The 23,877-nt window shown below is 42.4% G+C and overlaps 1 protein-coding gene across 36 annotated transcripts in view; it reads left to right on the top strand.

Annotated features, from left to right (window-relative positions):
- Positions 1–23,877, top strand: part of SORBS1 (sorbin and SH3 domain containing 1) — a 218,827-nt gene that overhangs the window by 151,191 nt on the left and 43,759 nt on the right. For 29 of the 36 annotated variants that reach the window (XM_046652429.1, XM_046652426.1, XM_046652431.1 and 26 more), the window contains 7 exons: positions 3,098–3,145; positions 3,269–3,398; positions 5,121–5,235; positions 10,901–10,984; positions 15,026–15,091; positions 15,638–15,739; positions 19,938–19,987. In XM_046652429.1, the coding sequence (XP_046508385.1) occupies positions 3,098–3,145; positions 3,269–3,398; positions 5,121–5,235; positions 10,901–10,984; positions 15,026–15,091; positions 15,638–15,739; positions 19,938–19,987 (595 nt within the window). The remainder of the gene's footprint in view (positions 1–3,097; positions 3,146–3,268; positions 3,399–5,120; positions 5,236–10,900; positions 10,985–15,025; positions 15,092–15,637; positions 15,740–19,937; positions 19,988–23,877) is intronic. The other 7 variants (XM_046652425.1, XM_046652419.1, XM_046652410.1 and 4 more) reach the window with 3 other exon arrangements.

The following is a 23,877-nucleotide window of genomic DNA, read 5'->3' as shown; positions in this document are numbered from 1 at the left end:
GGCAGGATTTCAGACACAATGTCTGTGTTCGTAGATCACTTGAGAAATGTTTCGTTTCATGTGTCTTAGTTATGGTTAATCTCTCTCTCTCTTTCTCCCCCCTTCCCTAGTTTGACTAACTCTAGTGTATGGAGATGCAGAAGGTGATCCTTATCTTCAGTTTCTCCATTCACTGGTATTTGTAACTTCATACGCATCAACTGGTGTTTCTAACTTCAGGCCCATCTACCCTAGTGTGGACTCAGCATGCCAGGAGAGGTTTGCAAGGAGTAGCAAGTGGAAGATGTAGCAAGAGTGACGCAGTTTTACTCATTGTCCCTGGAGACCAGCAGGAGGCAAACTAAAAGTGTGGTGGGGTAACTTAGAAAACTTGCATAAGTGTCACCAGGGAGGGGGTGATGCAGAAAAATAGAGCAAAGGCTTCAAGGGCTGGGAGTCAGTCTGGCCAACAGGACAGTGCGTGACTTGAGTTTCAGAATAGCAGCCTCCCCTGCCTCTTCCGTGATAAAAATTGTAATGGAATAGCCACAGATTTTCCCAGGACTGGGCAGATGAGGCACAGTGATGATAGAACAAAACATCCCTCCCCATCACAGAGCTTAGAGGCAGCACAGGGAAATGGAATCAGAAAGACCTCGAATCCATTTCTGCTTTGTCTCCTTCTCACTGTGTGGCTAAGGGCAAATTTTCTTAACCTCCCTGGGCCTTATTTCCTTGTCTGTAAAATGGAATATTTACATAGCTCCTGGAGTTTTTGCAAGGATTGAGTGAGATGGTATTAGTAAATTATCGGTTAACTGCTGTTATTTTTATTCACAAGTGTAGGTAAAATTTTCTTCTGTTAGATTAGCAAGACAAACATAAAATTGAATGTATACATCCCCTGGATGTTCAGATGAGTCCGTACAATTTCTTTACCCTTGAAAGTCCAATCAACTGAAGTGCACAGTGTCAGACTCAGATCCCGTGGACGCTGTGAGAAACGAAAAGCTTGTTTCCTCAGAGACGCCCAGGCCCTCCTTGGATGGGTGAGATTTATTTTTCTACCTGCACCACATAAGAGATAGCTTTAAGGATGTTCAGTAATTCAGACTTCTCTGTTGCCTTCACCTCTCATCTCTCCTACTTCCGCTTTTCAAAATACATAAATTGTTTAACTCCCCAAGCTGTGCTATTTTTTTCCCCATCTTATAAGAATGATTTCTCTTTTTCTTCTAACAAATTTTCTAGAATTCTGTGTTAGAAAGCTCTAGAGAGAAAATTTTTTTAAAGAGCTCAGGTTTTTTTTTTTTTAATCTTTGAATATTTGAATGTCATTTTCCTCCTCATTTCCTTCTTACCTCAAGAGCCAGGTAATAGTTAGAAATTAACTCTCACATCACCATCTACTGATAGGCTGTAATTTCTCCATGATTCAGGGATGCATAGGGTTTTGAGCTAAAATGCTAGGCTGGATTTTAAGCAGTACCTACGTTGGTTCCTAACTAAGCTAGTTTTTCATTTGGCAGGCACCATTTTTCCAATGAAATCCCTACAATCAAAGCTGATTTTTAGTTTTCTTTGACATGGTGGCATTTTATCAGTACAATAATCCGAAACTCTGTTTAGGAAAAAGAAAAAACAACAACAAGGCAACACAAAATTCTTCAGAACAGTACTTCAAAATATATATTTCTGGATGTCATTTTCTCTCTTCACTATTTTCAGAAGTTACATGAGCTTGCGTGCTCAGTGTGCAGCAGGGAAAGGCTTGGCTGTGTTGGTAGGAGAGCCTTAAGCCCTGTTCAACTTTGATATCCATTCTTATCCTTTAAAGCAAAAAGGGGGCGGGAGGGGAAAAGATAACTTGGTACTTAATGCTTTTATTGGATGGTGGAGATCTGGGGCAGATAAAAGTGGGGAGGGGAGAAGGAAGTAGGAAAGAGTGATAGTTAGAGAGGCTGTCTTTGAATAATACTTTACTCAAGTCATAGTTGTGCTAGCTTTATTTACGTTTCACAAAATATTCTGACTTTCACTGCTCTGAAACTTAAAATGATTTGCATAGTCATTAACGTATTATCTGAATTCAGGTGAGCAAGATATTAGAAAATAGGAAAGGCTGACTGTTTCAGCCTAGCTCTGGTTGGAGAAGTGCTTTGGAGGGATCATCGTGGATGTAGTGACTAAATATCCTGCCTTTTCAGGACAGTCCCAACTTTAAAATCTGTTCCGTAAGTGTGCCTGTGGTCTCAGTTTTAGTTCAGTGCAGCTGCTTCCGTGGGGGGTTCAGATCTTGTCTCCACTCTGCCACTGAGAGCCCCAGTGCTTGGCTTATTTAGGGATGTGTGTCTCACCCTTGGAGAGCCATCTCACAACACAGGAACTCATGTGAGTTTGACTTGATCCAGAGTCACAATTTATACACTTCCCTCCCGGCAATACCTTTGCAGAACAAACCAGATAACCACATCTGCCACCGGTGTGTTGTGTTCCAAGGAGAGAAAGCTACTCAAGGAACCAGGTTGAAGTGGAATCAAAACAAATGGTTGAGGGTTTTCTTAGCTGCAGAACCTCTTTGTTAAATACTGTTGTGTGTGGGTCCTTAGCATGTAAAACAGGTCACAGCTGAGCTGGGGAACTAGCAGCCACACCTCTGGGCCTCCCCATCCACCTAGTAGCAGGCCTTGGGGGAACTCAGCAGGCTAGACCAGAGATTCTAAGTGTGAGCATCCAGGGATCAGTCTCAGCCCTTGCTTCTGACTCAGCCAGGCTGGTGACCCTGTGTTCCAGCTTTGCTTGTGGAAGTTCTTTTGAGGAGGACCCTTGGCTATTTGTCCCCATGCTTTTCTTGGTGTCAGGTGGCAGTCATCCCCCAGGCATCATGAATGTACCTTCTGGACTGCAGGTCCTCTTTGGGTGGGAGGGCTCTACAAACCCAGCTCCTTTCAAATGTGGTTTGCCGTGGTGTAGCTTCCAGCGCTTGGCTCCTCCTCTCTCTGCTGGGCTCCCTGGTGTGGCTGGATGCCGGTGCAGGACGGTGGAAGTGGGGGACATGTCACTCGGTTCTCTCACTTGAGCTGGATTTCTCCTGATTGCATTTTGTTTTGTTCAATAGATGATGATTCAGATCTGTACTCTCCTCGATACTCCTTTTCTGAAGACAGTAAGTGACTTAGAATTTCCCGGTTGTGGGGGAGGAAGGGGCATTGCAGATGAGGGAAGACATCTTCCTGTTTTCAGTTTTCATCAGTTTTAAAAGTCTTCTGTACCCACTTTCTTTCTCCAGCAAAATCTCCCCTTTCTGTGCCTCGCTCAAAAAGTGAGATGAGCTACATTGATGGTGAGAAGGTAGTTAAGAGGTCGGCCACACTTCCCCTCCCGGCCCGCTCTTCCTCACTAAAATCAAGCCCAGAAAGGTAAGTGCTCCCTTGTCCACAATCAGCTCTGTGATTTTAGGCCCTCATACACAATCTACCAGTAATGTACAATCTCTCTCTGCTGGGTCAGACAGCATGGGACCCAGGAGTCAAGCCAACCTGATTTTGAATCCCTGCTCTGTCAACTATTAGTAGTGACTTACCCTTTCTGAGTCTCAGTGTCCTCATCTGTAAAATGGGATGAATTTTACATTCGTAGGGATGTTGCAAGGATAAGACAAGATAATACATATAACGTTTCTAGTGGTGCCTGGCTCATAGTATGGGCTTAATTAATGTTGACTATCTTACTTTTTACCTTTTCCAAGAGAAATCTTAGGTGTAAGATTTGTCATGTGTTTTTATACTCTGTGTGCATACTGATGGGGTCCACAGCAGAGAATATAATTTTAAAATGATGCCACACTTTTTAATATCTATTTATTCATGCAACACGTATTATTGGGATGTAAGGCTTGGACTGGTTCTAACGATGGCATTAGTCAGCTCTTAATGCCCACATCAAATGACCCAATTTTGTCTTAGTGAGTTCTTATGCCCTATGGAGCAACCTTCTTATGCCGTCTTGACGGGTATCCTATGTATCTTCCAGCCCCATCTTCCATCACTTCTCAGCACAAAAAAGGCTCTGGCCAAACTAAATTATTTCTTTTTCCCTTAAATACACACTCAGTTTCACACCTCTATGCCTTTTCCATCTTTATAGACAAGTCAATGTTTTAAAAGTCCCATATGTGCATAAGTGGCATCTGCCTAAGGGTTTGATAATTATTTTGAAGGAAGGCTGAGCATGCCCATAAATTCTTTACAAGTGCATTCATCAAGCACCTACTGGGTGCACTCTGTGTGCAGATTGAACCAGAGGCTATGGAGGAATATAAGCATATATAAATCATTGTCCCTGCCTTCAAGAAGTTTATAGCCTTACAAGAAAAACTAAATCATCACAGTGCAAAATGCAGTAATGTACGTGCATAAAAAGTTAGCAGACCGTTACCAAGCATTCATGTGTCCTCTAGAACCCATAACTGGATCAGGTTAAGTATCTGTGCCATAGGCTGCAATTTTGGTGGTTACTGGGATGGGGTGTAGAATAGAGAAGAACACGGTTGTGATAGCAAGTAACATTTATTGAATGGTTACGATGGACCTGGTGCTCTGCTAAGTGATTTATGTGTACTGTCTCATTTAATCCTTGTTACAACAACCCCGGTTTTCAGATGAGGAAACTGAGGTAGCAAGAGGTCATGTGCTTGGCCCAGATCACCTCGTTGGCAAGTGCTGTAGCAGGGGTTGGAACCATAGCCGGCTGGCTCCAGGACCTGCATTCTCTCTCACTGCACTAGCATGAGTGGGAAGTAAAGGCATGTTTGGGGAATGATAAGCTCATGAGAGCAGAGCAAGGTGAAGGATTTTTCCAAACAAGCTTTGCTGCTGCTGCTGCTCTCTCTTCTCTTTCTCTTCTCTCTGTCTCCTGGTGCCTGGTTGTGCACGCAGGACACCTCAGGCCTTTTGTGAAGGAAACAGAGATTTAGCTGGTTATTTTGAGAAGGAAACCAGCACAACTAAATGCTTCGTGCTGAGTCCGATTTTAGGCTTCAGATATAAAAATTCCTTTATTTGACTATAGTCGGCCAAAGTCAGACCGTGTCGGATGCCAATTTTCATGAAAATAGCTCTAATAGGATTTTCTTTCTACAGAAACGACTGGGAGCCCCCAGATAAGAAAGTGGATACAAGAAAATACCGTGCAGAGCCCAAAAGCATTTATGAATATCAGCCTGGCAAGTCCTCCGTTCTGACCAACGAAAAGATGGTAATGTGCATATTAAAGTTCTTTTGTCTCCCCCTGCCCGCGTTCTTTAATCCGGATGCATTGTGCACTTGGATTACATTCTTTTTCCCTTGAGATAGACTTGCTTTGTTTAGAAGACAATGAAAAAATGAAGTATTTTTACCGTTTTCGTTTTCGCAGGTGTTCATAAAATAAGTCCCAAGATTCTGCTTTGAAAGAATCCTCTTATCGTGGCTTTGTTGCTCTTTTTGTGCATGGTTTTAACTAATTTAAAATTTCTTACTAATGTCAAGATTGATTTTGCTGCTGTCTTTTTTTAAACATCTAACCGTTAATTTATCAGGCTTGTTACTAACTGGATGAAAGTCAGGTGTTTTTTTAAAGTGACTCTTATTTGAACATGCATACATTTTGTGGAAGTTACTAGTGCATCATTAAGAGCTAAATAATTAATGTGATGTTATGACTTAGAAAAAAGCCCCAGACTGTTAGAATATGTCTTTTAGGTCTTCCTTTTTTGACAAGTGCAATATTGAGGACGAATTTCATATTCAATCTGGTTTCTGGTTCCCTGTGCAAGTTCACATCTCCAAGCAATTATAAGTGGGGAACATGGCCTGTACAGGTGTAGCAGAGCACCCTGGAAAAGCAGCTTCTTCTGTGAAACCGGGAAGAATTTTTGCAAACTGATTAGTTTCATATCTGCCAATCATGCTTCCTTTTACTTACCCTTCCTTAGAAAAAGCTGGTTCAGACTTCTGCTCATGGTTAAAGGGATTGTCGGAAGCTCCACACACACTGCAGGGCTCCAGCCGTGCCAGCAGGATGGAATTATCATGCTGGGGATTGGTTTTTATTAAAATGCTGTTACCACACTGAGTGCAGAATAAGTAGGCCTCTGAAATGCAAGTTCAAATTACTTTCCCTCCACCTCTTCTGCTCTACGTGTTTTTAAGGAATAATTGATTTGACTTTTACTAAAATAAAAATGTGACATCTTGAAAAGCACAAAGGGATAAGTAATTTTAATTAGGAAAAAAGGTCAACAGTTCACAGAAATGCTTTAGAGTTGTCATTCTTCAGCATTCACTGTGCACCGCAGTTATTTTAAGCAGAAAGTTCAGAGAGGAGCAGAGAATTTTGCCTCTGACTCCACGCTTCATTGTAAGTTCTGTCCCTGTTGGGAGATGATAAACATGGAAGGTAACCTACCACACAGGCGTTCCTGGAGAGAAAGTCATGTGCTTTGGGTATATTCCTGACACTTGAAAACCAAGCTGGGGACGCATCATAACATGTTAATACATTTAAATGATTTCAGGGGCTCTGTAGGCCTTTGGGTGTTTTTCTTTTGGCAATGTTATTGTTCATAGATGGTCATTGCTTTTATTGAAGCCTTGCCTCTTTTCTTAATTTCTTTTTTGTTTCCTCCTCCTTTCCTTGTTTTCTAGTAATCTGACCAGTATTCAGAACTAGGGGGAAAAAAGAATAGTTTTGTTTTTCTCATTTGATACTGTGATGATTACAAGTATGCTCCATACCATAGTTCTTGGGATTGTTTATGTTGTTTATCCAAAACCCTGAAAAGTACCCCATAGTACCCCCATAGGGGGCCCTCTGTGGAGAGCTGTGGTGACCGTCCACATGGATTGAGGCAGCATGTGGGCGTTCCTACACAGGACACTCCCTGTGTTGTCCCAGGCCCTGGGCTGATCCAGGAATGGGACATAAACGCCAAAGGCGGGGCAGGGAGGAACATGACTGTCCAATTGTTTGATTTAGTGCCTTTCACTCTATTTAGCACTGTTCTTCCATTTTAGAAAGAAATTTCAGTCAAATCTCTATTTTTTCACAGTCTACTCTTCACAGTCATTGAATTAATCCTTTATTTTTGAATTTTTTTTCCTGCTCTTTTGGCCACATGAACAGAAAAGTTGGAATGTGAGTCTTGCCTTTTGGTATCCAATATCTGGTATGCCAGAATTTGAGGACACCCCCCACCCAACCACCACACACACACACACACACACACACACACACACGCGCACATGCTTTTTTGTTATTATTAACTGTGAATAAGTATGGTAACTAGTGACAGATGTAGAATCTAAATTTACTCTCAGAAATGCACAACTCCTTTTGGGGAAAAAAAAAATAACGCTTTTTTCCTAATTCGAGGTACTCATGTCTGCATGCATTTTAAATTGTGACCTTGTAGACACATCTATTCTTTGTTTGCAGGAAGGGTTGAGTGGTAGACTGTGAAGGCCACCTTAGAGCTCATCTTGTCGCTGGAGTGAACGTCCCTGACAGATGAAACACTGTACTGCCTTCAAAATCCCCCTCAGGAGGTTTATAGCCATCATGACCTGTTCAGCTACTTGGCAAACTCATATGAAGTTCTTCGTAACTACGTGGCCCCCTCTTATCGTAGTATGAGTCCACGTTCTTCTCTTCAGGCCTCGGAATTGGAGATCTGTTAGTCAGACCCTCCTTTGTCAGAAATGGCCTTTTTCAGGCTTTCTTCTCTTTGCTTTCCTCCAGAGTCCCTTACAGAACTTTAGCTCAATTCAACAAATATATATATAATAATTTTATGTGTCAAGCCCTAGGTTAGATGTTGGGGTCCCTGCTCCCATAGGAATATAGTGGGAAGGTCAGATGTGAAAAGAGCAGTTACAGACACAATATATATTTCAAAGTATAAAATCAATTTGGTTTCTTCCCAGTTCATAGTCAGGTCACTTTGAATTCCTTCCCGGCTTTTCAAGTTTGTCACTTACCCTGCTTTAGCTTGGTATTATTTGCAAACTTAGTGGGTCTACCCCCTTCTCCTGGGGAATGTGAAAAGTGTAGTACAATACAGTATAGATCAAAGACCACTGGACCAGGAAGTGGAAGATCTGGATTCTGAGTTCAAATTCTGACTCTGCCTTATGCCCTGGGGCAAGTCACTTAAGCTTTCTGAACCTCAGAGTTTTCATCTGTGAAACAGAAGTCTTAACCTGACCTGCCCACCTCTACCGAGTGAGAGGATCAAGTGCAATAATGTGGGTCAAAGAATATGAACATTATAAAGTGCTGGGCAAATGAATGTACCACACTCAGATTATTGATTTAATTAAAATTTGAAACTAGTCTCTGGCTCCTGTCTAAGCAGCAAGACTGTCCTTGAGGAGAATCAGGCGTTTTCCTAGCAAGTCACTTGCCCTTCCCAAGGACTTTGCCGAGCTAGGAAAGAATAGCCCAGGGTGGCAGAGAACGTAACCTGGCATTGAGGAATCTGCCCTGCCTGCCAGTGCAGAGATCCCGCTCTGCATCCAGAAGGACGTTTTCTATTTGTCCATCCCATAATTGGATTCACAGCTGAGTTATAAATGGCAAAATCAAATGCAGATGTTAGTGCTGTGTGGTGTTGCTTCTTTAACTTTCTCTCGGGCAGCTGAGAGGACTGAGGCCAGCTGCTCCGGGCCGAGCTGACGGACATACCTCCTGATTCAGTTCTCGATGCAGTGTTAACCTCGGCAGTAAAACAATCTGCAAACAGCTTTTGGCAATAAAGTGGGTTAATTCATTCAGGACTGAGTACCAAAACATTCAGGCACTTTCCTGCCAGAGTTAGTACGTTTTATTTAAAAACCCCAAAACTTAACCTATTCCCAGAGAGCAGTTTATAAATAGTCTCGTAAAATAATAAACATGAAATAAGTTTCATGAAAACCCATCATATAAGGATCTAGGATGTCCCAGTGTCTAAACAGTTCTGCCTGAATAGTTGTGTCCTTGTAGGTACTTTGTCTCATTTCACTGGACAAATACAGAATCCATTTAGAATCCATTATTTCGCATAATTACAGAGTCCCTTGAGAAGGAGCACGCCTTCTCCTTCAAGATTTAAGCCCTAACCTCCTAAAGACAATTGGAGGAGGTTTCAGTGTGGATGTAAGAGGACAGACTCTGTGTTGTCCTCTGGTTTCAGTGAACTTAAATGCGGTGGATTTCAGTTAAAGAAAAGTTCTCTGCCATGTCTTCCTCTATTTAAAGCAAAAGTAGAAATAATGGCAAATATTCTTCTAAGGATTTTAGAAGAAGGGATTGGTAAAGGTCACCAAGAAGGCTTAAGCCGTTTCTACAAGCTGTGAAAGGGCTGTTAACCGAGCGTTGAGAGGCGGGTCCAGGAAGAGCTGCTCTGGGAAGCGGTCTCCCTGAAGATGTGGCCGCAGGCCTGGCAGCCTCCTTCCTCGAGGGCTGTAGCCCTGAGAGAGTGAGGTTTCTTATATGTTGTTTTCAATCTCCCTGGAAAATGTACATTTTCTGTTTCATATTGTTGTCAGAAAATCACCATCTCTCTCTCTCTTATGACTATCAAGGTTCTTTTTTTGAAACGTACATACATAAATGAGTTTAATTAAGCCACGAGTCTCTAACACTTTTGTCTGATGTGAACGTATCTTCAGTTTATTAAGGGGAAACCTGATTTGCTTTCCAGGCATTCATTTTCCAGCTAATTATTTCCAGAAACACATGTTATTCCACAGAGCAAGGTACCAGAACTTCATAAATATTTGATTAAATATGAAATCCCACGGAATCAAATTATCAGTCTGTGTGAAGTACCTCTCAGGGTGATATAAAGTGGGAAATCTAACTTATTTGTGTAACATAACCCAGAAGTTTTTTCCCCCCTGTTGTTCTGTTATCTGTCTTGTTCAGCTTTTCCCTTTATTTTTTTCCCAGTTCTTTCACATTTATTTGTTAGAACACAAAGTTTATTCTGTCTGTATTCATCCCCCACAGGTGCTTGTTAAAAACGTTTTTTCACTTGTGTCCTCTGTTTTTACTTATATCATCTTTCACTTTACTGTGTGTGGGACATGGTTTCTCACGTACTCATGTGCCATTAAAGATGCAGTATTAACAAATTGGCTTTTGTAAAGTGTCAGTATTTGCATTTATTTTGAAAACCTTAAGGCAGCCTTGCAAAAAAGTACTAAAACTGTACTAGCCCTTAAAAATGGTTTGCTCTACTCACCTGGCATAGATGACTAAATGTTTGGTGTGCTTACCAGGTAATTTGCTCCTAACTGGTAGTTCTTTGTAAAGACGAAATCTTTTTCTCCCACAATACAGATAATCGTCGAGGAGTATTGTTATGCCTGTGTTCGATTTGTTGTGGAGGGAAGCAGTATGGTGCAGAATTCTCCATCTTCAGTTTATTTGCCTTCTGCCTTAGGACTGAGAATGATTCACTCACTGCTCCCTACCTCAGTGTCCCTGTTTTTATTTTTTTATTTTTTTTGCTGAGGAAGATTTGCCCTGAGCTAACATCTGTGCCACTCTTCCTGTACTTTTTAGTATGTGGGCCGCCAGCATAGCATGGCCACTAACAGTGTGGTGTAGGTCTGTCCTCGTAACCGAATCCCAGGACACTGAAGCAGAGCGTGCTGAACTTAACACTGGCCACCGGGGCTGGCCCAGTGTCCTTGATTTTATAGACCCATCCTCTCCCAACTGTTTTAGCTCCCTGATTTTGCTAGTGTCAGTAAAAAATGGATGATTGCTGCTGTTGAATGCAGTTGCTGTATATACCTGGAAACCACTGCATCTCTACTGGCCTGTTCCTATGTAATCTTTGCATAATGTTATCCTTCTCTCTCTTCCATTTCCCTATCACCAACCCCTATAGAGTCGGGATATAAGCCCAGAAGAGATAGATTTAAAGAATGAACCTTGGTATAAATTCTTTTCGGAATTGGAGTTTGGGAAACCGGTAAGTTTAATAGCTTCAGTGGTTATAGACACCTTTTAAAATAATGCTGTTGATGCATTGTTGCTGCTAAAGAATCAGATCTATTCGTAAGGAATTCAGGAAGTGGGGAGCAGCCGTGTCAGACGTCCATGGTGGGCTCGTCCATTTCTCACTACAACCTGTAAGCTTTCCATTGTGTTACTTCACCAAGAAAGGCCAGTGAGCTCTGAAAGTATTTCTTGCCAGAAGATCCCAGGGAGACATGACTAAATCATTTCTTGTCTTAGGACCTCCCACCACTAGCAATAATTATCACCCGCCTTGTGAATGGCATTATTTCAGCCATTGGTTCAGCTCTGTGACCAAAGTCTTTATGGCATCCTGAAGACAAGCAGGAAAATGCATTACCCCCTGAGAAGACCAGCAGTGTCACTGCTTTAAATAGAAGTTTTGAAATTACACGTGCAAGGCAAGTGCTTAGCAGGCCAAAAAGTGCCTCTCTGTGTAGATGTGATCCACGAACTCAACCCCATTACAGGTGACTCTTAGGGAACGATTTCTATGAATTAGGATAATATTTCCCAACATTTGACATGAGAGTTAGGAATTCTGGCAAATTTAGTGTTCAGCCTACTCTTCTGCAGCTTCCCTGTGATGTGTCTAAGTTGGCTTTGGTACAAACTGAATTTTGGTACTTAAAGGAGGATTTTCTTAGGCCCGCACCTGAATGAGTATCAAACAGAAGGGAGAATTGACCTCATTTTTCCACTGGAGGTGATTGGAAACTGACTTTAAAACTCCAGTTACTTTAAAGTCTTAATTATTACAGCTGCAAAAAGAATTTACAGGTGGAGGGAGATTAAGTGTATAAAAATAAAACATTTCGTTAGATGTTTGTGTGAGACTTTAAGCACTGAATCCAGCATTTGAATCACTATGATTTAGAAGGATAGTTTTGTTTGCAGATGGGAATTAACTTTATAGTTCAGTAAAATGTTAAATTCCATTGTGTATATTTTTCATTAAGATGAAGACAAAGAGAAATTAAGCTGATGCTCTGGAATTAGGAATTTGATTTAGCTATGCTGAGCTTTGTTTGAAAGTTGAGGTATTTCGGAGTTAGGAGCACCTGGCTTGCAAACAACCTGCTTGTAGGAACAGGCGTTTCTCCCGTCCTGCCCCTCCTAGACACTGTCTGCTGGTGCGGCTAAGCTGTCATGGATGAACAGCGCCACCTACTGACCAGTGGCGGGAGAAGCATCTAACCTGAAGTCTGCGCCATCTCCTCCCCTCCCCCAAAGCTTTGAAGACCTCCCTTCTCCTTTCTCTCCCTTTTTTCCCTGCTGTCCGTCATTCAGACATCAAGGAAGTCTACCGCAGGCAATCTTTTCCATGTGCAAATAGTTAACAATATCCTAACCCTTTTCCTTTTCTTCTTTTTCTTAAAACCTGCCCAATTATCTCACAAAAACTTCTGTTAATATGTGTAATTCCCCTCCCCCTCAAAAAAAGACCATGATTGATATATGTAATAATAATGCCATACTTTCATCAGGGAGAGTAAAAGGTATTAGCTTTAAATTATGCATAAAAAGAGTCTGTGCCATTGGTTTTTGAAGTCCCTTTCAGAATCCACAAATTTCTAGTCATCTCCTCATTTGCTGAATAAATTAATTTTATCTGAAATATCAGCTTTTAGGAAACATTATGAAACAATATTTTCTAATTAATCGTGATTGGTTTGTTTTACTAAATCTAACATTGCAAGTAATTCCATTTTTGTTAGCAATGGACAATCTTTCAGTCCCAGCAAACAATAAATAGGTTCTGTGAAGAGCTCAGTAAATTAACACTGTTTCTACTGGAAACTGTAGTCTGGACACCACACGACCAATCCAAATAAATGTTGAGAACACAGTCCCTTTGTGTATTGGGACCTTCCTATAATTTGTATCCTGACCCTGTTGTTCTGCTTCTTAATTATTTAAAGACTTAGAGATGCTTTTCCAAAATGGCATTTTCCCTGAAGACATGTGTGTTCCTTCCATAGACCTTAGAGTCCTTCTTAAATGGGACTACTACTTATTGTGTAGCTCTTTTCAAGTAATAAAAGATAATACTTTTGAAGACTTGCCAAAATAACTTAGTCAATGCCCATATCCTGAGGAACAGTGTTAAGATGAACAGTTCCTTACGGTCTGAGGCATCCTAAGGGTGGGCTTGTTATCTAGTTGAACCAGGCTGATGACTGGACGTTACTCCCAAGGTTTGGGAAGAAGGTGGAGTGGGGAGAAAGGTTTTCTTCTCTCCTACCCCAATCACTTTAGACCATAAAAGAGTAAGAGACATAAATAAAAGTGGTGTAAGCCATGGGAGTTGTTTGGGAAGGTTTTTCAGTCGTTCAGAAGCAGAATGAAATTAAAACTACTAAATCATGTGAATCATCATTTCTACTTTTGATTCCACACCACCTCAGGGCCCCCCCACCCAGTGAGTAAAGCCTGTCAGAACTGTGACGCGAGACGTCTACCTTAACTCCTTTCTTCCTCAGCCCCTTCACTTAAAGGCCCCCCAAAATGAGCTGAGAATTCAGCAAGATCCTGACTGTAATACCTTTTAGCTCTAATAAGTCGTTGTAGAATATCAAATAATTGAAGACTCCAGAGACCATTTTGGGGAGTATTATTTAAAACCAATTTAATTTAATTTGTAAACACTGTCTTAGTTTTCTGCAGTAAAGAAATGAGTAGGGGTACCATAAGTGGCTTTAAAAAGTCTGCTTCTCCAGATGAACAATCCAGATGAAAGTGTATTAAGTGTTTAAAGATGAGTGATCATTGTTAATAGCACTTACTTACAAATTGCAGAACGTATATATGCAGAGCCGACATTACTGACCTGTTGCTGTCAGTGTTGAACTTACCTTGGAATCAGATTGCTTTTCTTTTGCAAATTCATTACAAAGAGCCTGAGTGTCAACTTTTTCTTCCTTTTCCTCCTCTAATTTTTACAGAAATTGATATGATTTCTATAAGTAAGCTCAAGGCAAAATGTCACAATGTAAACCAGTTTGAATGCTTCCACAGAGTTGGTTATCATGAAATTTGTACAAAATTCTAAGAGCTATTAATGATCTCTTCTTCGCAGAGGTCATTGTATAAGAAGTTTCAAGTCTAAGTAGGCAGAACAAGAAGGTCTGCTTGGCCGGAGAGAGGTTCCAGAGTTAGAAGTGACTTGTAACTTCTGGATGTCCTACCCTCTGAGCCCCTCCCTCATTAAACTTATGACAGTCCTCCTGGCAGATTTCTGTCTCAGGAATGCAGCTCTAATTCTAACGTGAAGAATTAAAGGAGAAAAGAAAAATAACCTTGCAGTCTGCTGTTTAAATTCAAAGTATAAACTCTGTCCTCTGGGGGAGATGGGAGGTATGGCTCTAGCAGTAGCCATGTTATCAAAGTCTAGTTAAACTGTAAAACGACATGTTAAAATTGTCTAGTGGAATTGTCTAGTTATACAGTGCAATATTTAACACCCATTTTGTACGTGGATTTCATTGCCACAAACCATAGAAAGCATATTTAGTTTAATTTACCCTCCATTGGCCAAATCTCCAAATTCACACATTGATTAACACATAATGAATTTTACAGTGGAGAAGATTGCTTCAATCTTCTGATGTATCCACTTATATAGAATCTCAGTGTCAGTCTTAGTTTGAAAAGAACAATGAGGAGTTGAGAAGGTTCTATTTTTGTTCAAATTGGTGTCAATGGTTTTTTTCCCCTTTTTCCTTAAGTTTTCAATATTTAGAGTCCAACAATGATTTACTCTTGAGACACAGACATAGAAACAAACTTCCCAGTTAATGTTTCCAGCTCCCAAGTTCTGCAGGGTCCCTAGGCGGCCTCCTTGGGTGGCCGAGCGTCCGCCCCTTTGCTTTGAGTTCACTTTCCTGTGTTGATATGGTTCTCCTAGTGTGCCCCTCTTTGTTTGAGCCAGTCTCCGTGTTTGTCTTTATGTCTTTATGCTCATTTCTTCATTTCCTCCTCTGCTTCCCGTCAGCCTCCCAAAAAGATATGGGATTATACTCCTGGAGACTGCTCTATCCTTCCTAGAGAGGATAGAAAGGTAATTCCTCCGTGCCTCCTCCGTGGGCTGTGTGTGTGCTCTCTAGCCTGGTTAGTGTGAGTGTGTTGTGGGGTTTTTGTGTTATCACTTTTTTTTTTTAACTTAATAACATTTCTTTTTGGCTTGATGATAAAATTATTTAACAAAGTCTCTAAGACTTACACTAATGTCTAGAGGTTTTTAAAGCAATGACTTATTCTTCTGACATATAGTATTTGTCACAGTCACCATACTCTGAAAAGAGAGAAAATAGGTATTTCCCTAAAGGTAGGTTTTTGTGGTATTTGTAGCTCCTCTCTTTAGCAAGTAGCATTAGAGTTTTCAAGCTCCGATAACTTCAGGATTTATTTGATATGCCTAATGTTGCATTCCCTGTTTTCCTGTCTTTAACTAATTTTTAGTGAGCCCTTTGTGTTTGAGTCATGCCATCTTTGCCTTATTAATGTGTAACACTAAACAAATTCATTTTTCAAACTTAACCTTCCATTCTTCCTGCCTTTCCTCTAAACTAAAACGTTCTTTCCCATCTTTTCTTTCTTGAACCAGACTAACCTAGAAAAAGATCTCAACCTCTGCCAGACAGAGTTAGAGGCAGATTTAGAAAAAATGGAGACGCTTAATAAAACACCCAGTGCAGAGCTGGCCCAGGTATTTCCCCGCTTTTCTCCTGCCGTCCGTTCTTTTTCAAGCTCTGTTTTATTTTCTTCGTTGTTCTCTGCTTTTTGATGTAGCTGAGGTGATAAACGGTGCTGCTGGTTATTTTTAAGCTGCATGGCTTTCTGACTTGCGTTGTAGATTCCTCTTCCCCTGACTTAATTTTTGCTTGGATTTCTTTTGAGGTTGGCATCTTCCTTAAAGGGGATTTTTCAAATATATGCAGAGTGGCTGGTGATTTAAACTGCTCCCCCGCCTTCTTATTCTCTTTCTCTGCTTTCAGAGGGTGACTCTTTTAACTTCCCTTCCTTCCCCTCAGTATACCTTCTCTGAATTTTCAGGGAGCCATATTTTGGGCAATTCCCTTGTTTTTTTTTGTTGTTTTTTTTTGCAGCCCTGGGAGATACCAACCTCAGAGATCATTTTCAAAAACACAGCAGTGGTGATCTGAGTGCCTCTTATGTGCCTGGCACTGTCAGAGTAATAGTATTTGTAATTTCAAAGGTCAGAAGGTTCTCAATGAAAAAATGTGCTCCAGAGGCCAGACAGCCTGGCCGCAAGCAAGCATTTGAAACTCAACCTGCACTGATATTTTTAAAGGGAGCTGTGTCAAATGTGGTTTATTAAAGGATATGTCAGAAAGAGAGAGAGAGTCCAAGGTAAATGGGTTCCCAAGGGGGGGAAAATCCCCAAATGTTTGGAAAACTGCCCCCAGGGCTCCCTGACAGAACAAAAGAGGCTATTACAAGGAAAGGGGATCTTTACAGAAAATAAAAAAGGAATGCAGACACTGCTGAAGAAGCTAGGAAGGCCCACAAGCTATGGCAGGAAAAGTGGAAAATGCTAATGGGCCGTGTTATACTTAAGCAGAGCTAAGACACGGAGGGCCAGACCACCAGCATGAGTGGTTTGGGTACGAATAGTCATGAGTGCCAGAGACTCAAACCAGGGCAGGGGCAAAAAATACCAGGGGATTACGGCAGCAGCCAGGGGGCCTGGGTAGGAGGGTCAGAAGCCAGGGAACTGCGGGCACATCAGGGGAGTTGGGGTTCAGAAATCCAGGGTCACTGAAGGAGGGGGCAGCCAGCAGTTCCTTCAGAACTTGGAGGAGGCACAAACGGGGAGCCAGAGTGCACGCAATCAAGGCAGTAGGTGATGGGGCGGGGAAAGTGGGGGCGGAGTTTCCAACCAGGGTGGAGTCTGGAACCAGCTGTAGCCCCTGTGGGACTGAAGGTTTGAGCTGGTTCTACAGTGAGAACTGTGCCTGCAGGTAAGTCCTAATGTGAGCTGGGCAGGACGGGAGCACTGAGGTTACAGGTCAGCCAAAAATGAATCGGGGCACTTTTCATAGTCTAAAATAACAAGAGTGGTTCTGTGACACATGTGAGGAGGAAAGGCAGCTAGAGAGGCAGGGAGGCAGCTGAACTAACTGCAGCCTCCCTGAGGGCGGAGATGGCTGCTGGTGCTAGACCCCTGCCTGGGGCAGGATGGGCACAGAGAAGTGTCTGATGCATAAATGAATCGTCTTCCTGTTGCTTCAGATACCTGTTGTCCATTTGTCCCAGATATGTTTGAGACACGCTGAGGGAGCTTCTAAATCACACAATAAATGGACTTTGCCTTCAGAATCATGATAGTTTAGTCACACTTCTAAATAAAGGATCTCCAGCAGTACACAGCAGTGCCTGCTAAGAGCTGAATGAATGGTATAAGCTGTAAGTACCAGGAGAAAGAGAAATCTTGAGGAAAATCAGGGAGACTTCTCAGAGGAGTTAGCTGAGATCTTAAAGGATGGATGGAACTTAGGTACATGGTGAAAGTAGGGGGCAGCCATTTAAGATACGGAAAAGAGCACAGCAGTGAATATGTTTAGGATGTATTTAAGGAATCAAGTAGATGAATTCAGCTGTAATAGAAGATTTGGGGTGGCAATAGTGGGAGGTAGGTCTGGGAAAGAGGGTTGACCGTGGATTGTAGAGGCTCAGAAAATATGTTTAAGGAGATGATTGATTTTGCCCTCAGACCATTGGTGTAATTCAGGAAGTGTTTTAGGAAGGTTAGTGTCATCACTCTGGACAGGCTGAATTAAAAGGAAAACTTCCATTTGGTGGTTGAGAGGGCAAGAACGCTACTGTGGTAGTCCAGGCATGTAGTAATAAGAGGCCCTACTCCAGGGCACCAGCATGAAGGGAAAGGAAGAGTAGATGTGAGAGGGATCTCAGAGGAAATTGCAATGGGAAATTTTAACTAATTTGTGCGAAGAGCAAAGAATTGGGGGATGGGATGGAGACAAAGACAACTCTAGGATTTTGGCTAGGAACATGGAAGAATGGAGACATCAGTATGTCACATAAGAAAGATGGGGAGAAAAATCATTGCAGAAGTAAGATGAAGGAATTTGCTTTAGATAGTTATTTTTGAGGGACTGGTTGGATATCACAGAATATCCAGTAGACAGTTGGAAATATAGGACTTAGGTTTCCTGAGAGAGGCAGGGGCTTACAAAGTCAATTGGAGTCACCTGAAGAGAAGTGATAGTTGACATACTGGGAGCAGATGAAGACACCTGACCTAGAGTAGATGTAAAATTCATTCATGTTGAGACAAAGGATGAGAGACCAACAACTACCCATTGGGATGCTGGATGACATGGAAGAGAAGGGGAGAGTCAGAGAAAGAAGAGTTCAGAGAGGTAGGAGGAAAAGTGAGTGATGGAGCAAGAGGAGAAAGTATAAGAACTGCCCACTGCTCCAGAGAGGTCCCGAAAGATAGACTCCAAGGACAGGTCCATGGATTTGATAACCAAGAGGCTTCTAAAGACTTTGGAGGTTGCTGGGTGCGCAGTTGATGGGACCTAGAATATGTGGTGCGGAATTAGGGGATCCCCCAGGGGTACAGCACTGATCGAAAGATGTGCTCAGGAAGGAAAGGGGTGGGATGTTCCCAGAGGACCCAGCAGGGTTTTGCAAAAGGAGTTCCAAGACGAAGACAGGGGCATCACCCTCAAAAGTAGATGAAGACCCAGAATGGGACATGTGCCAAGGGTGGGAGACTCCAGGAGAGGATGGGCAGGAGAGACCAGTGCAGGCAAAAGGACTTGGGAGGATGAATGCAGAGATTAGAGGGGAGCCTTCTCTGAGGAATAATGGGGGAGGAGAGGGGGCAGAGGTGCCCTCAGAAATGAAAGGACCCAGCAGGCTGAGGGCCAGGTGAGTGAGCCCTGATGAAGTTGCCTCCCCTCCTGTCATCTCTTCCTCCCTGTTTCACAATCTCTTCCTTTTCTTTCTCCTGGTGTTTCTCTCCTTTTCCCAAATATCTCTCCTCCTTCAGATAGCTTGTTTTCTTTGAAATGGTCATTAATAGGATAGGAGTACCTTTAAAAGTTGACTTTTTCATGGATTTATTCAACTAGCACATTATTTTTAAAAACAAGTATATTGAGCCCTTTGCCTTTTTCTCTCCACGACAACAGCAGAAACCCTAAACTACATAATTATGTTGCTGTATCTCTGCATGGAGCTCTTGTTTAATTGTTTTCTTCCTTTTGCATCGTGGCCTGTAATTTTATACAATGTTCCCCCACTCATGCTGAAGTGATCATTAATAGGTTTTGTGAAACTGTATTTCTCCCCATTTCCACACTTCTGAATCTGCAGGGGTAAACAAATTATCTAAATATATTATGGTCTTTTCAAATGTGTTTCTGTTCATTCTGCACCTAAAGTGTCGGGTGACCCTCTCTCTGGATGTGGCATCTGGGGCGCATGAAGGGGTCTGTGGTGGGCTAGGCAGGGGGTGGTCTGAGGCCTGGGGATAAGCTGGTGGAGGCTGTGCTGTCCATGTCACTAATGCATGTTGCCCATATGGTGGGCCAAGCCACCTAATGGGCCTGCGACTGAAGATAAATATAATGAGTGGGCCATCTCCTCACCCACCCGGAGAGCTTGGCTGCAGCCACTGGGAGGCAGAAGGCCAGAGTGTGAGAGAGGCCGCTTGCCCAGAAATCCTCCCAGAGAAAGAGCACCGCCCTCCACAAGCACTGAGACCTTTCCAGCCAGGCTCCCTGTCTCCCAGAGGTCTTTTATCTAAATTAGGAAAGGAAAGGGACTTCTCTCTTTGACCCCTTGGCTTGAAATATCTGAGTCAAAGTAAATCATCTACACTCTTTCTTTTTGTTTTTTGACATTTACAGAGCTCAGCAGTCAGCCCCACTCCGGAAATTTCTTCAGAGCCTCCTGGATAGTAAGTTGCCACTCTGTTTACATGGCTTAATGTATGAGATGTCAGAAATGGGGAGAGGCTTGTGTTTTGGACCCAAGTGTACGTTATTCGTAGCAGTCTAGTAGCTTCGAATGATGTACAGTTTGGTAATAAGTAGCAGTTTAATTGTAGTCTTCTAATGATTTCTCTTCTGTTTTCGCCTCCTCTTCCAAATTAATTTTGTGATGCTTCCTTTGATAAGCTTGTCGCGGTGTTGGCATCTTTACCTTTAGAATGTGGGTTTATTTGTCTGAGTGTAGAATCAAAGTTGTCATTGGCGGGTTCTTGGAGGGAGGGCGTGTGCGACTGAGACGGCGCATCTGGTATCGGGGTGGGAGAATGGGGGCCTGGGTCCTGGGCTGGATTGTCACGGGGACAGATGGGACCAAGGGGGTCTCACTTGTCTGATTCTCAGAGATGTGGCTTTATTTTCCCAGACCAATCCTAGGATTCTGCCTGGATGGTGTGTGCACGCCTCACTCATTTCTTCCTGGTGTAACCACCAGCTTCCTTTCCCCCTCTCCAAACCATCCTGAGTCCTCTTTCAGGGTACTTGTCTCAGTACTTTGCCATGTGGCTGTTATCCCAGCTGAAAATGTTTCAGTGCTGCTCCTCCCTCTGGCATACATGGTAAATAGCAAGCATTTTAGCTTGTATAAACAGGTGCTGACTGGGCCTTCCTAGCCCCTGTCTCACGTTAGTGGTTCTTATGGCACTTATTTCTCTTGCTGTATACCTGAATTATGCTCTTCTGCTTTTAGAACTGCTATAAATTATAATAAATTCCTTGAGGGCAATCTCCATAGGGTCTGGTGCACCCAGTAATTTGGGAGCTTGTTCAGGTAGGAGTGTCTCCACATCTTATCACATCTATAGCTCATTCTTTGAAATAGGACAAGGAGGAAAGGTACAACTCTTACCTTTTCTGTTTGGGTTGGGTAAATCCACAATGAGCACAGTTCATCTGTTCAAATAGAAGCTTGACTTGGTCAGAATGCTGAGTTTGTGGATCTTTTGGGCAAATGTTATGATCACTTGAGCATGTCCTACCTAGCTGGCCAGAGAAGGCGTTTTTGCAAGAGAAGTTTCATTTGAAAGTCAGTCAGCTGGGATTTGGGTATTTCAGTGGAAAACTGGAAAAACCTTAATCCTTTTAGGGTAGTGACCAAATCTCTAGCTAGATCCATTCTGTTAATTTTTCTTTTATAAATATGTGTATTAGTGATTATGATTAATATACCCCAGAGCATAAGAAGAAATTAAGAAGATGTAATAGGACAGCAGCTAGAGGAAAAATTACCTGGCTTAGAGGCCAGTTCCATCCTGGAAAAGGCCAGGTATAAAGTCTCTTGTACTCACTGTGGGGTTGGTGATCAGGCCACCAGTATGACAGAGAGGCATCAAAGCTCAGAAGAACCATTGAGACCACCTCCCCTTTCTCCCTCCACTCTGGGCTCTGACGCTCACTCTCTTAAGGAGCTGGTTGAGCTGTGCCTTCAGCTCCAAGGATGGCAAGTCACAGGTCCTCTAGGTCCTAGAGGTGTGCTTCCAGAGGAGAAGCCCACCAAATGACCTTAGGCGGCGGTAAAGGGCTTCTTCAAGGCCACAGCTCCTAGCACCCTCTCCTTGTCCCCCAGTCCACCTGTTTGTCAGTGACAAACCTTGCCACTTTGACAGTCCTGACTGCCAGTGCCTGTTTGCACCACATCTCTCCCTGCTCCTGCTGTTTTCGGGACTACACAGTGTTAGCCCTGCTGCCTGGTCTCCTCCTCTACCTCCTCACTCCCATCTCCCCAAAATGCACAAGACAGAGGAGGCTGCCTCAGTGGCTGGCTGAGTGAATTCCTTAGCTCTACTGGATCTAAGCACTACGCTAGGTATTATAATAGGAACATAAGATATAATCCCTTAATAGTTTGGGGGGCAAAACACTCCCCAAAATAAGTATTAGTAAATAAGAAGGCAAAGTGAGAAGAGAAAGGAGCTCCCACGGGCTGTCAGAGTTAGAGCACAGGTCTTGAATGAAATGATAACTTTAATGATTTATTGAGCATTTGCTATGTGCCAGGTGCTGTTTTGAGCATCTTATATACTTTACCTCATTTCGTCTTTTCAGCATTCCAGGATCAGGCGTTGTTTTTAATCTCCATTTTATTAGGTGAGGAAACAGGCATGTAAAGGCAGTGTGAGGTCCAAGGTTCCACAGCTGGTACGTGGCAGAGCTATAGCTGGAGTAGGAACAATGAAGTTCTGGGCCAGGGGACTCGTGTGGGCAGTAAACTCTCATCTGCCCCATCCTGATTCATGGGTGGGGAATACATTAACAGAAGGCAGGCTATGATTTACTGTATTTGAATGATTAAAAAACAATGTAAGCAACCATTTGTAATATTGTGTTAGCAGTTAACAGGACTAATGCAAACTGCTTAAAAGAGCAAACTGCTTTCAGACAGTCTGAGTATTTGTGTACATAAAGATATTTGATGTGTTAATTTACCAGGCACTCTTATTTATATCATTGAAATAGATCTCCAAAGACCTCGGTTTTCCAGCCATAGCCTAACTCTCCTGAAATACTTGGCAGGAATAGATGAGTTTTTCTCACCTGCTATTCTACCATTTGGGGATTTTTGAGTAATTCAGGCCTGGTTTTCTCCCACTTTCTTCAAATGGGTAAGGTTTTTCCATATTTGGCATTGATGAGGAGCCAGCCTCAGTGCAGTGCCTGACATGTAGCAAAGTGCGCAATGAATGTTTGCTGAATAAGTGAAATGAATGCAGCTATAATCTTCATTGACTAGAATCCAACTCACTTAGCACCGAGACAGGCAGCTTGTAAACTGACTCTGGCTCCTTTCTCTGGGTGGATGGGAATGATGTGTTGACAGAAATATTGGCAAGACGACCCAAGGACTGAAGAAGGAGGAGTCACAGATGGTCCAGGTTGAAAAACTTTGTGGTCACTGGAGAGGCAATGGTGGTGTGTTAAATTCACTTGCATGTCTTCAACAGACTAGAGTTTAGAATTTTATTAACTAACATGATTACATAGCACAATATTAAAAGAACCTGGGAAGTCCTTCTTCTCAAAAAATATATTTGTTATACTTATTATCACAATGTATGTCCAATTTTGTATTTTATTACCCTAGAGTTATCAGATCTATAAATCAGCAGTGTAGACTAATTGCTTAGCATTTCAGCATTGATTAGCACAGGCACGTTCTTTGCCTAACCAAAGAGCTTTACTCTGTTTGGCCAGCAGGTGGCACTCAAGAACAAGCTGCTCTTTAAGAAAACACTTTTTTCCTCTTACTCTAACTTAAGATCAAAACACAAAACACCTGAAGAACTATAGGAACCGTTAAGACTCCCCTGGACCTTAGAAATATGTCAGAAATCTGTGCATATAAGCATTTAATTTTATGGAATCATTTATTCCACTAATATTTATTGAATAACAATGCTGGCACCTGGCATGCAAAGGTTGGTAAGATAAACTGCCTGCCGTCAAGTGGCTCAGAGTGTAATGGGGAGACAGACTTGTAAGTAATCAGAACCCAGTGTGGTAAACGCAGTGCTGGGACCCAGAAAGGAGTAAGCACCTCTGTTTTGTAGGGGAGGAAAGGAAGGCTTTATAGAGGAGCAACAAATAAAAAATGAATAGCAATAATATTATAAATATGAAAAATAAATTTTTTTCATGTGGTACAAAAGGCTATAAGATGAAACTACCCTCTCCAGAGTGTCTAGACACCTTCCCCCAAAGCCACAGTTAAAAACAGTTACTTTTGCGGCTGGCCCCATGGCTGAGTGGTTGAGTTCTCGCGCTCTGCCTCTGCGCCCTGGGGTTTCGCCGGTTCAGATCCGGG

The sequence above is a fragment of the Equus quagga genome, chromosome 2, assembly GCF_021613505.1.
Source record: "Equus quagga isolate Etosha38 chromosome 2, UCLA_HA_Equagga_1.0, whole genome shotgun sequence".
Classification (NCBI taxonomy): domain Eukaryota; kingdom Metazoa; phylum Chordata; class Mammalia; order Perissodactyla; family Equidae; genus Equus; species Equus quagga.
This window is presented reverse-complemented; position numbering and strand designations above follow the sequence as displayed.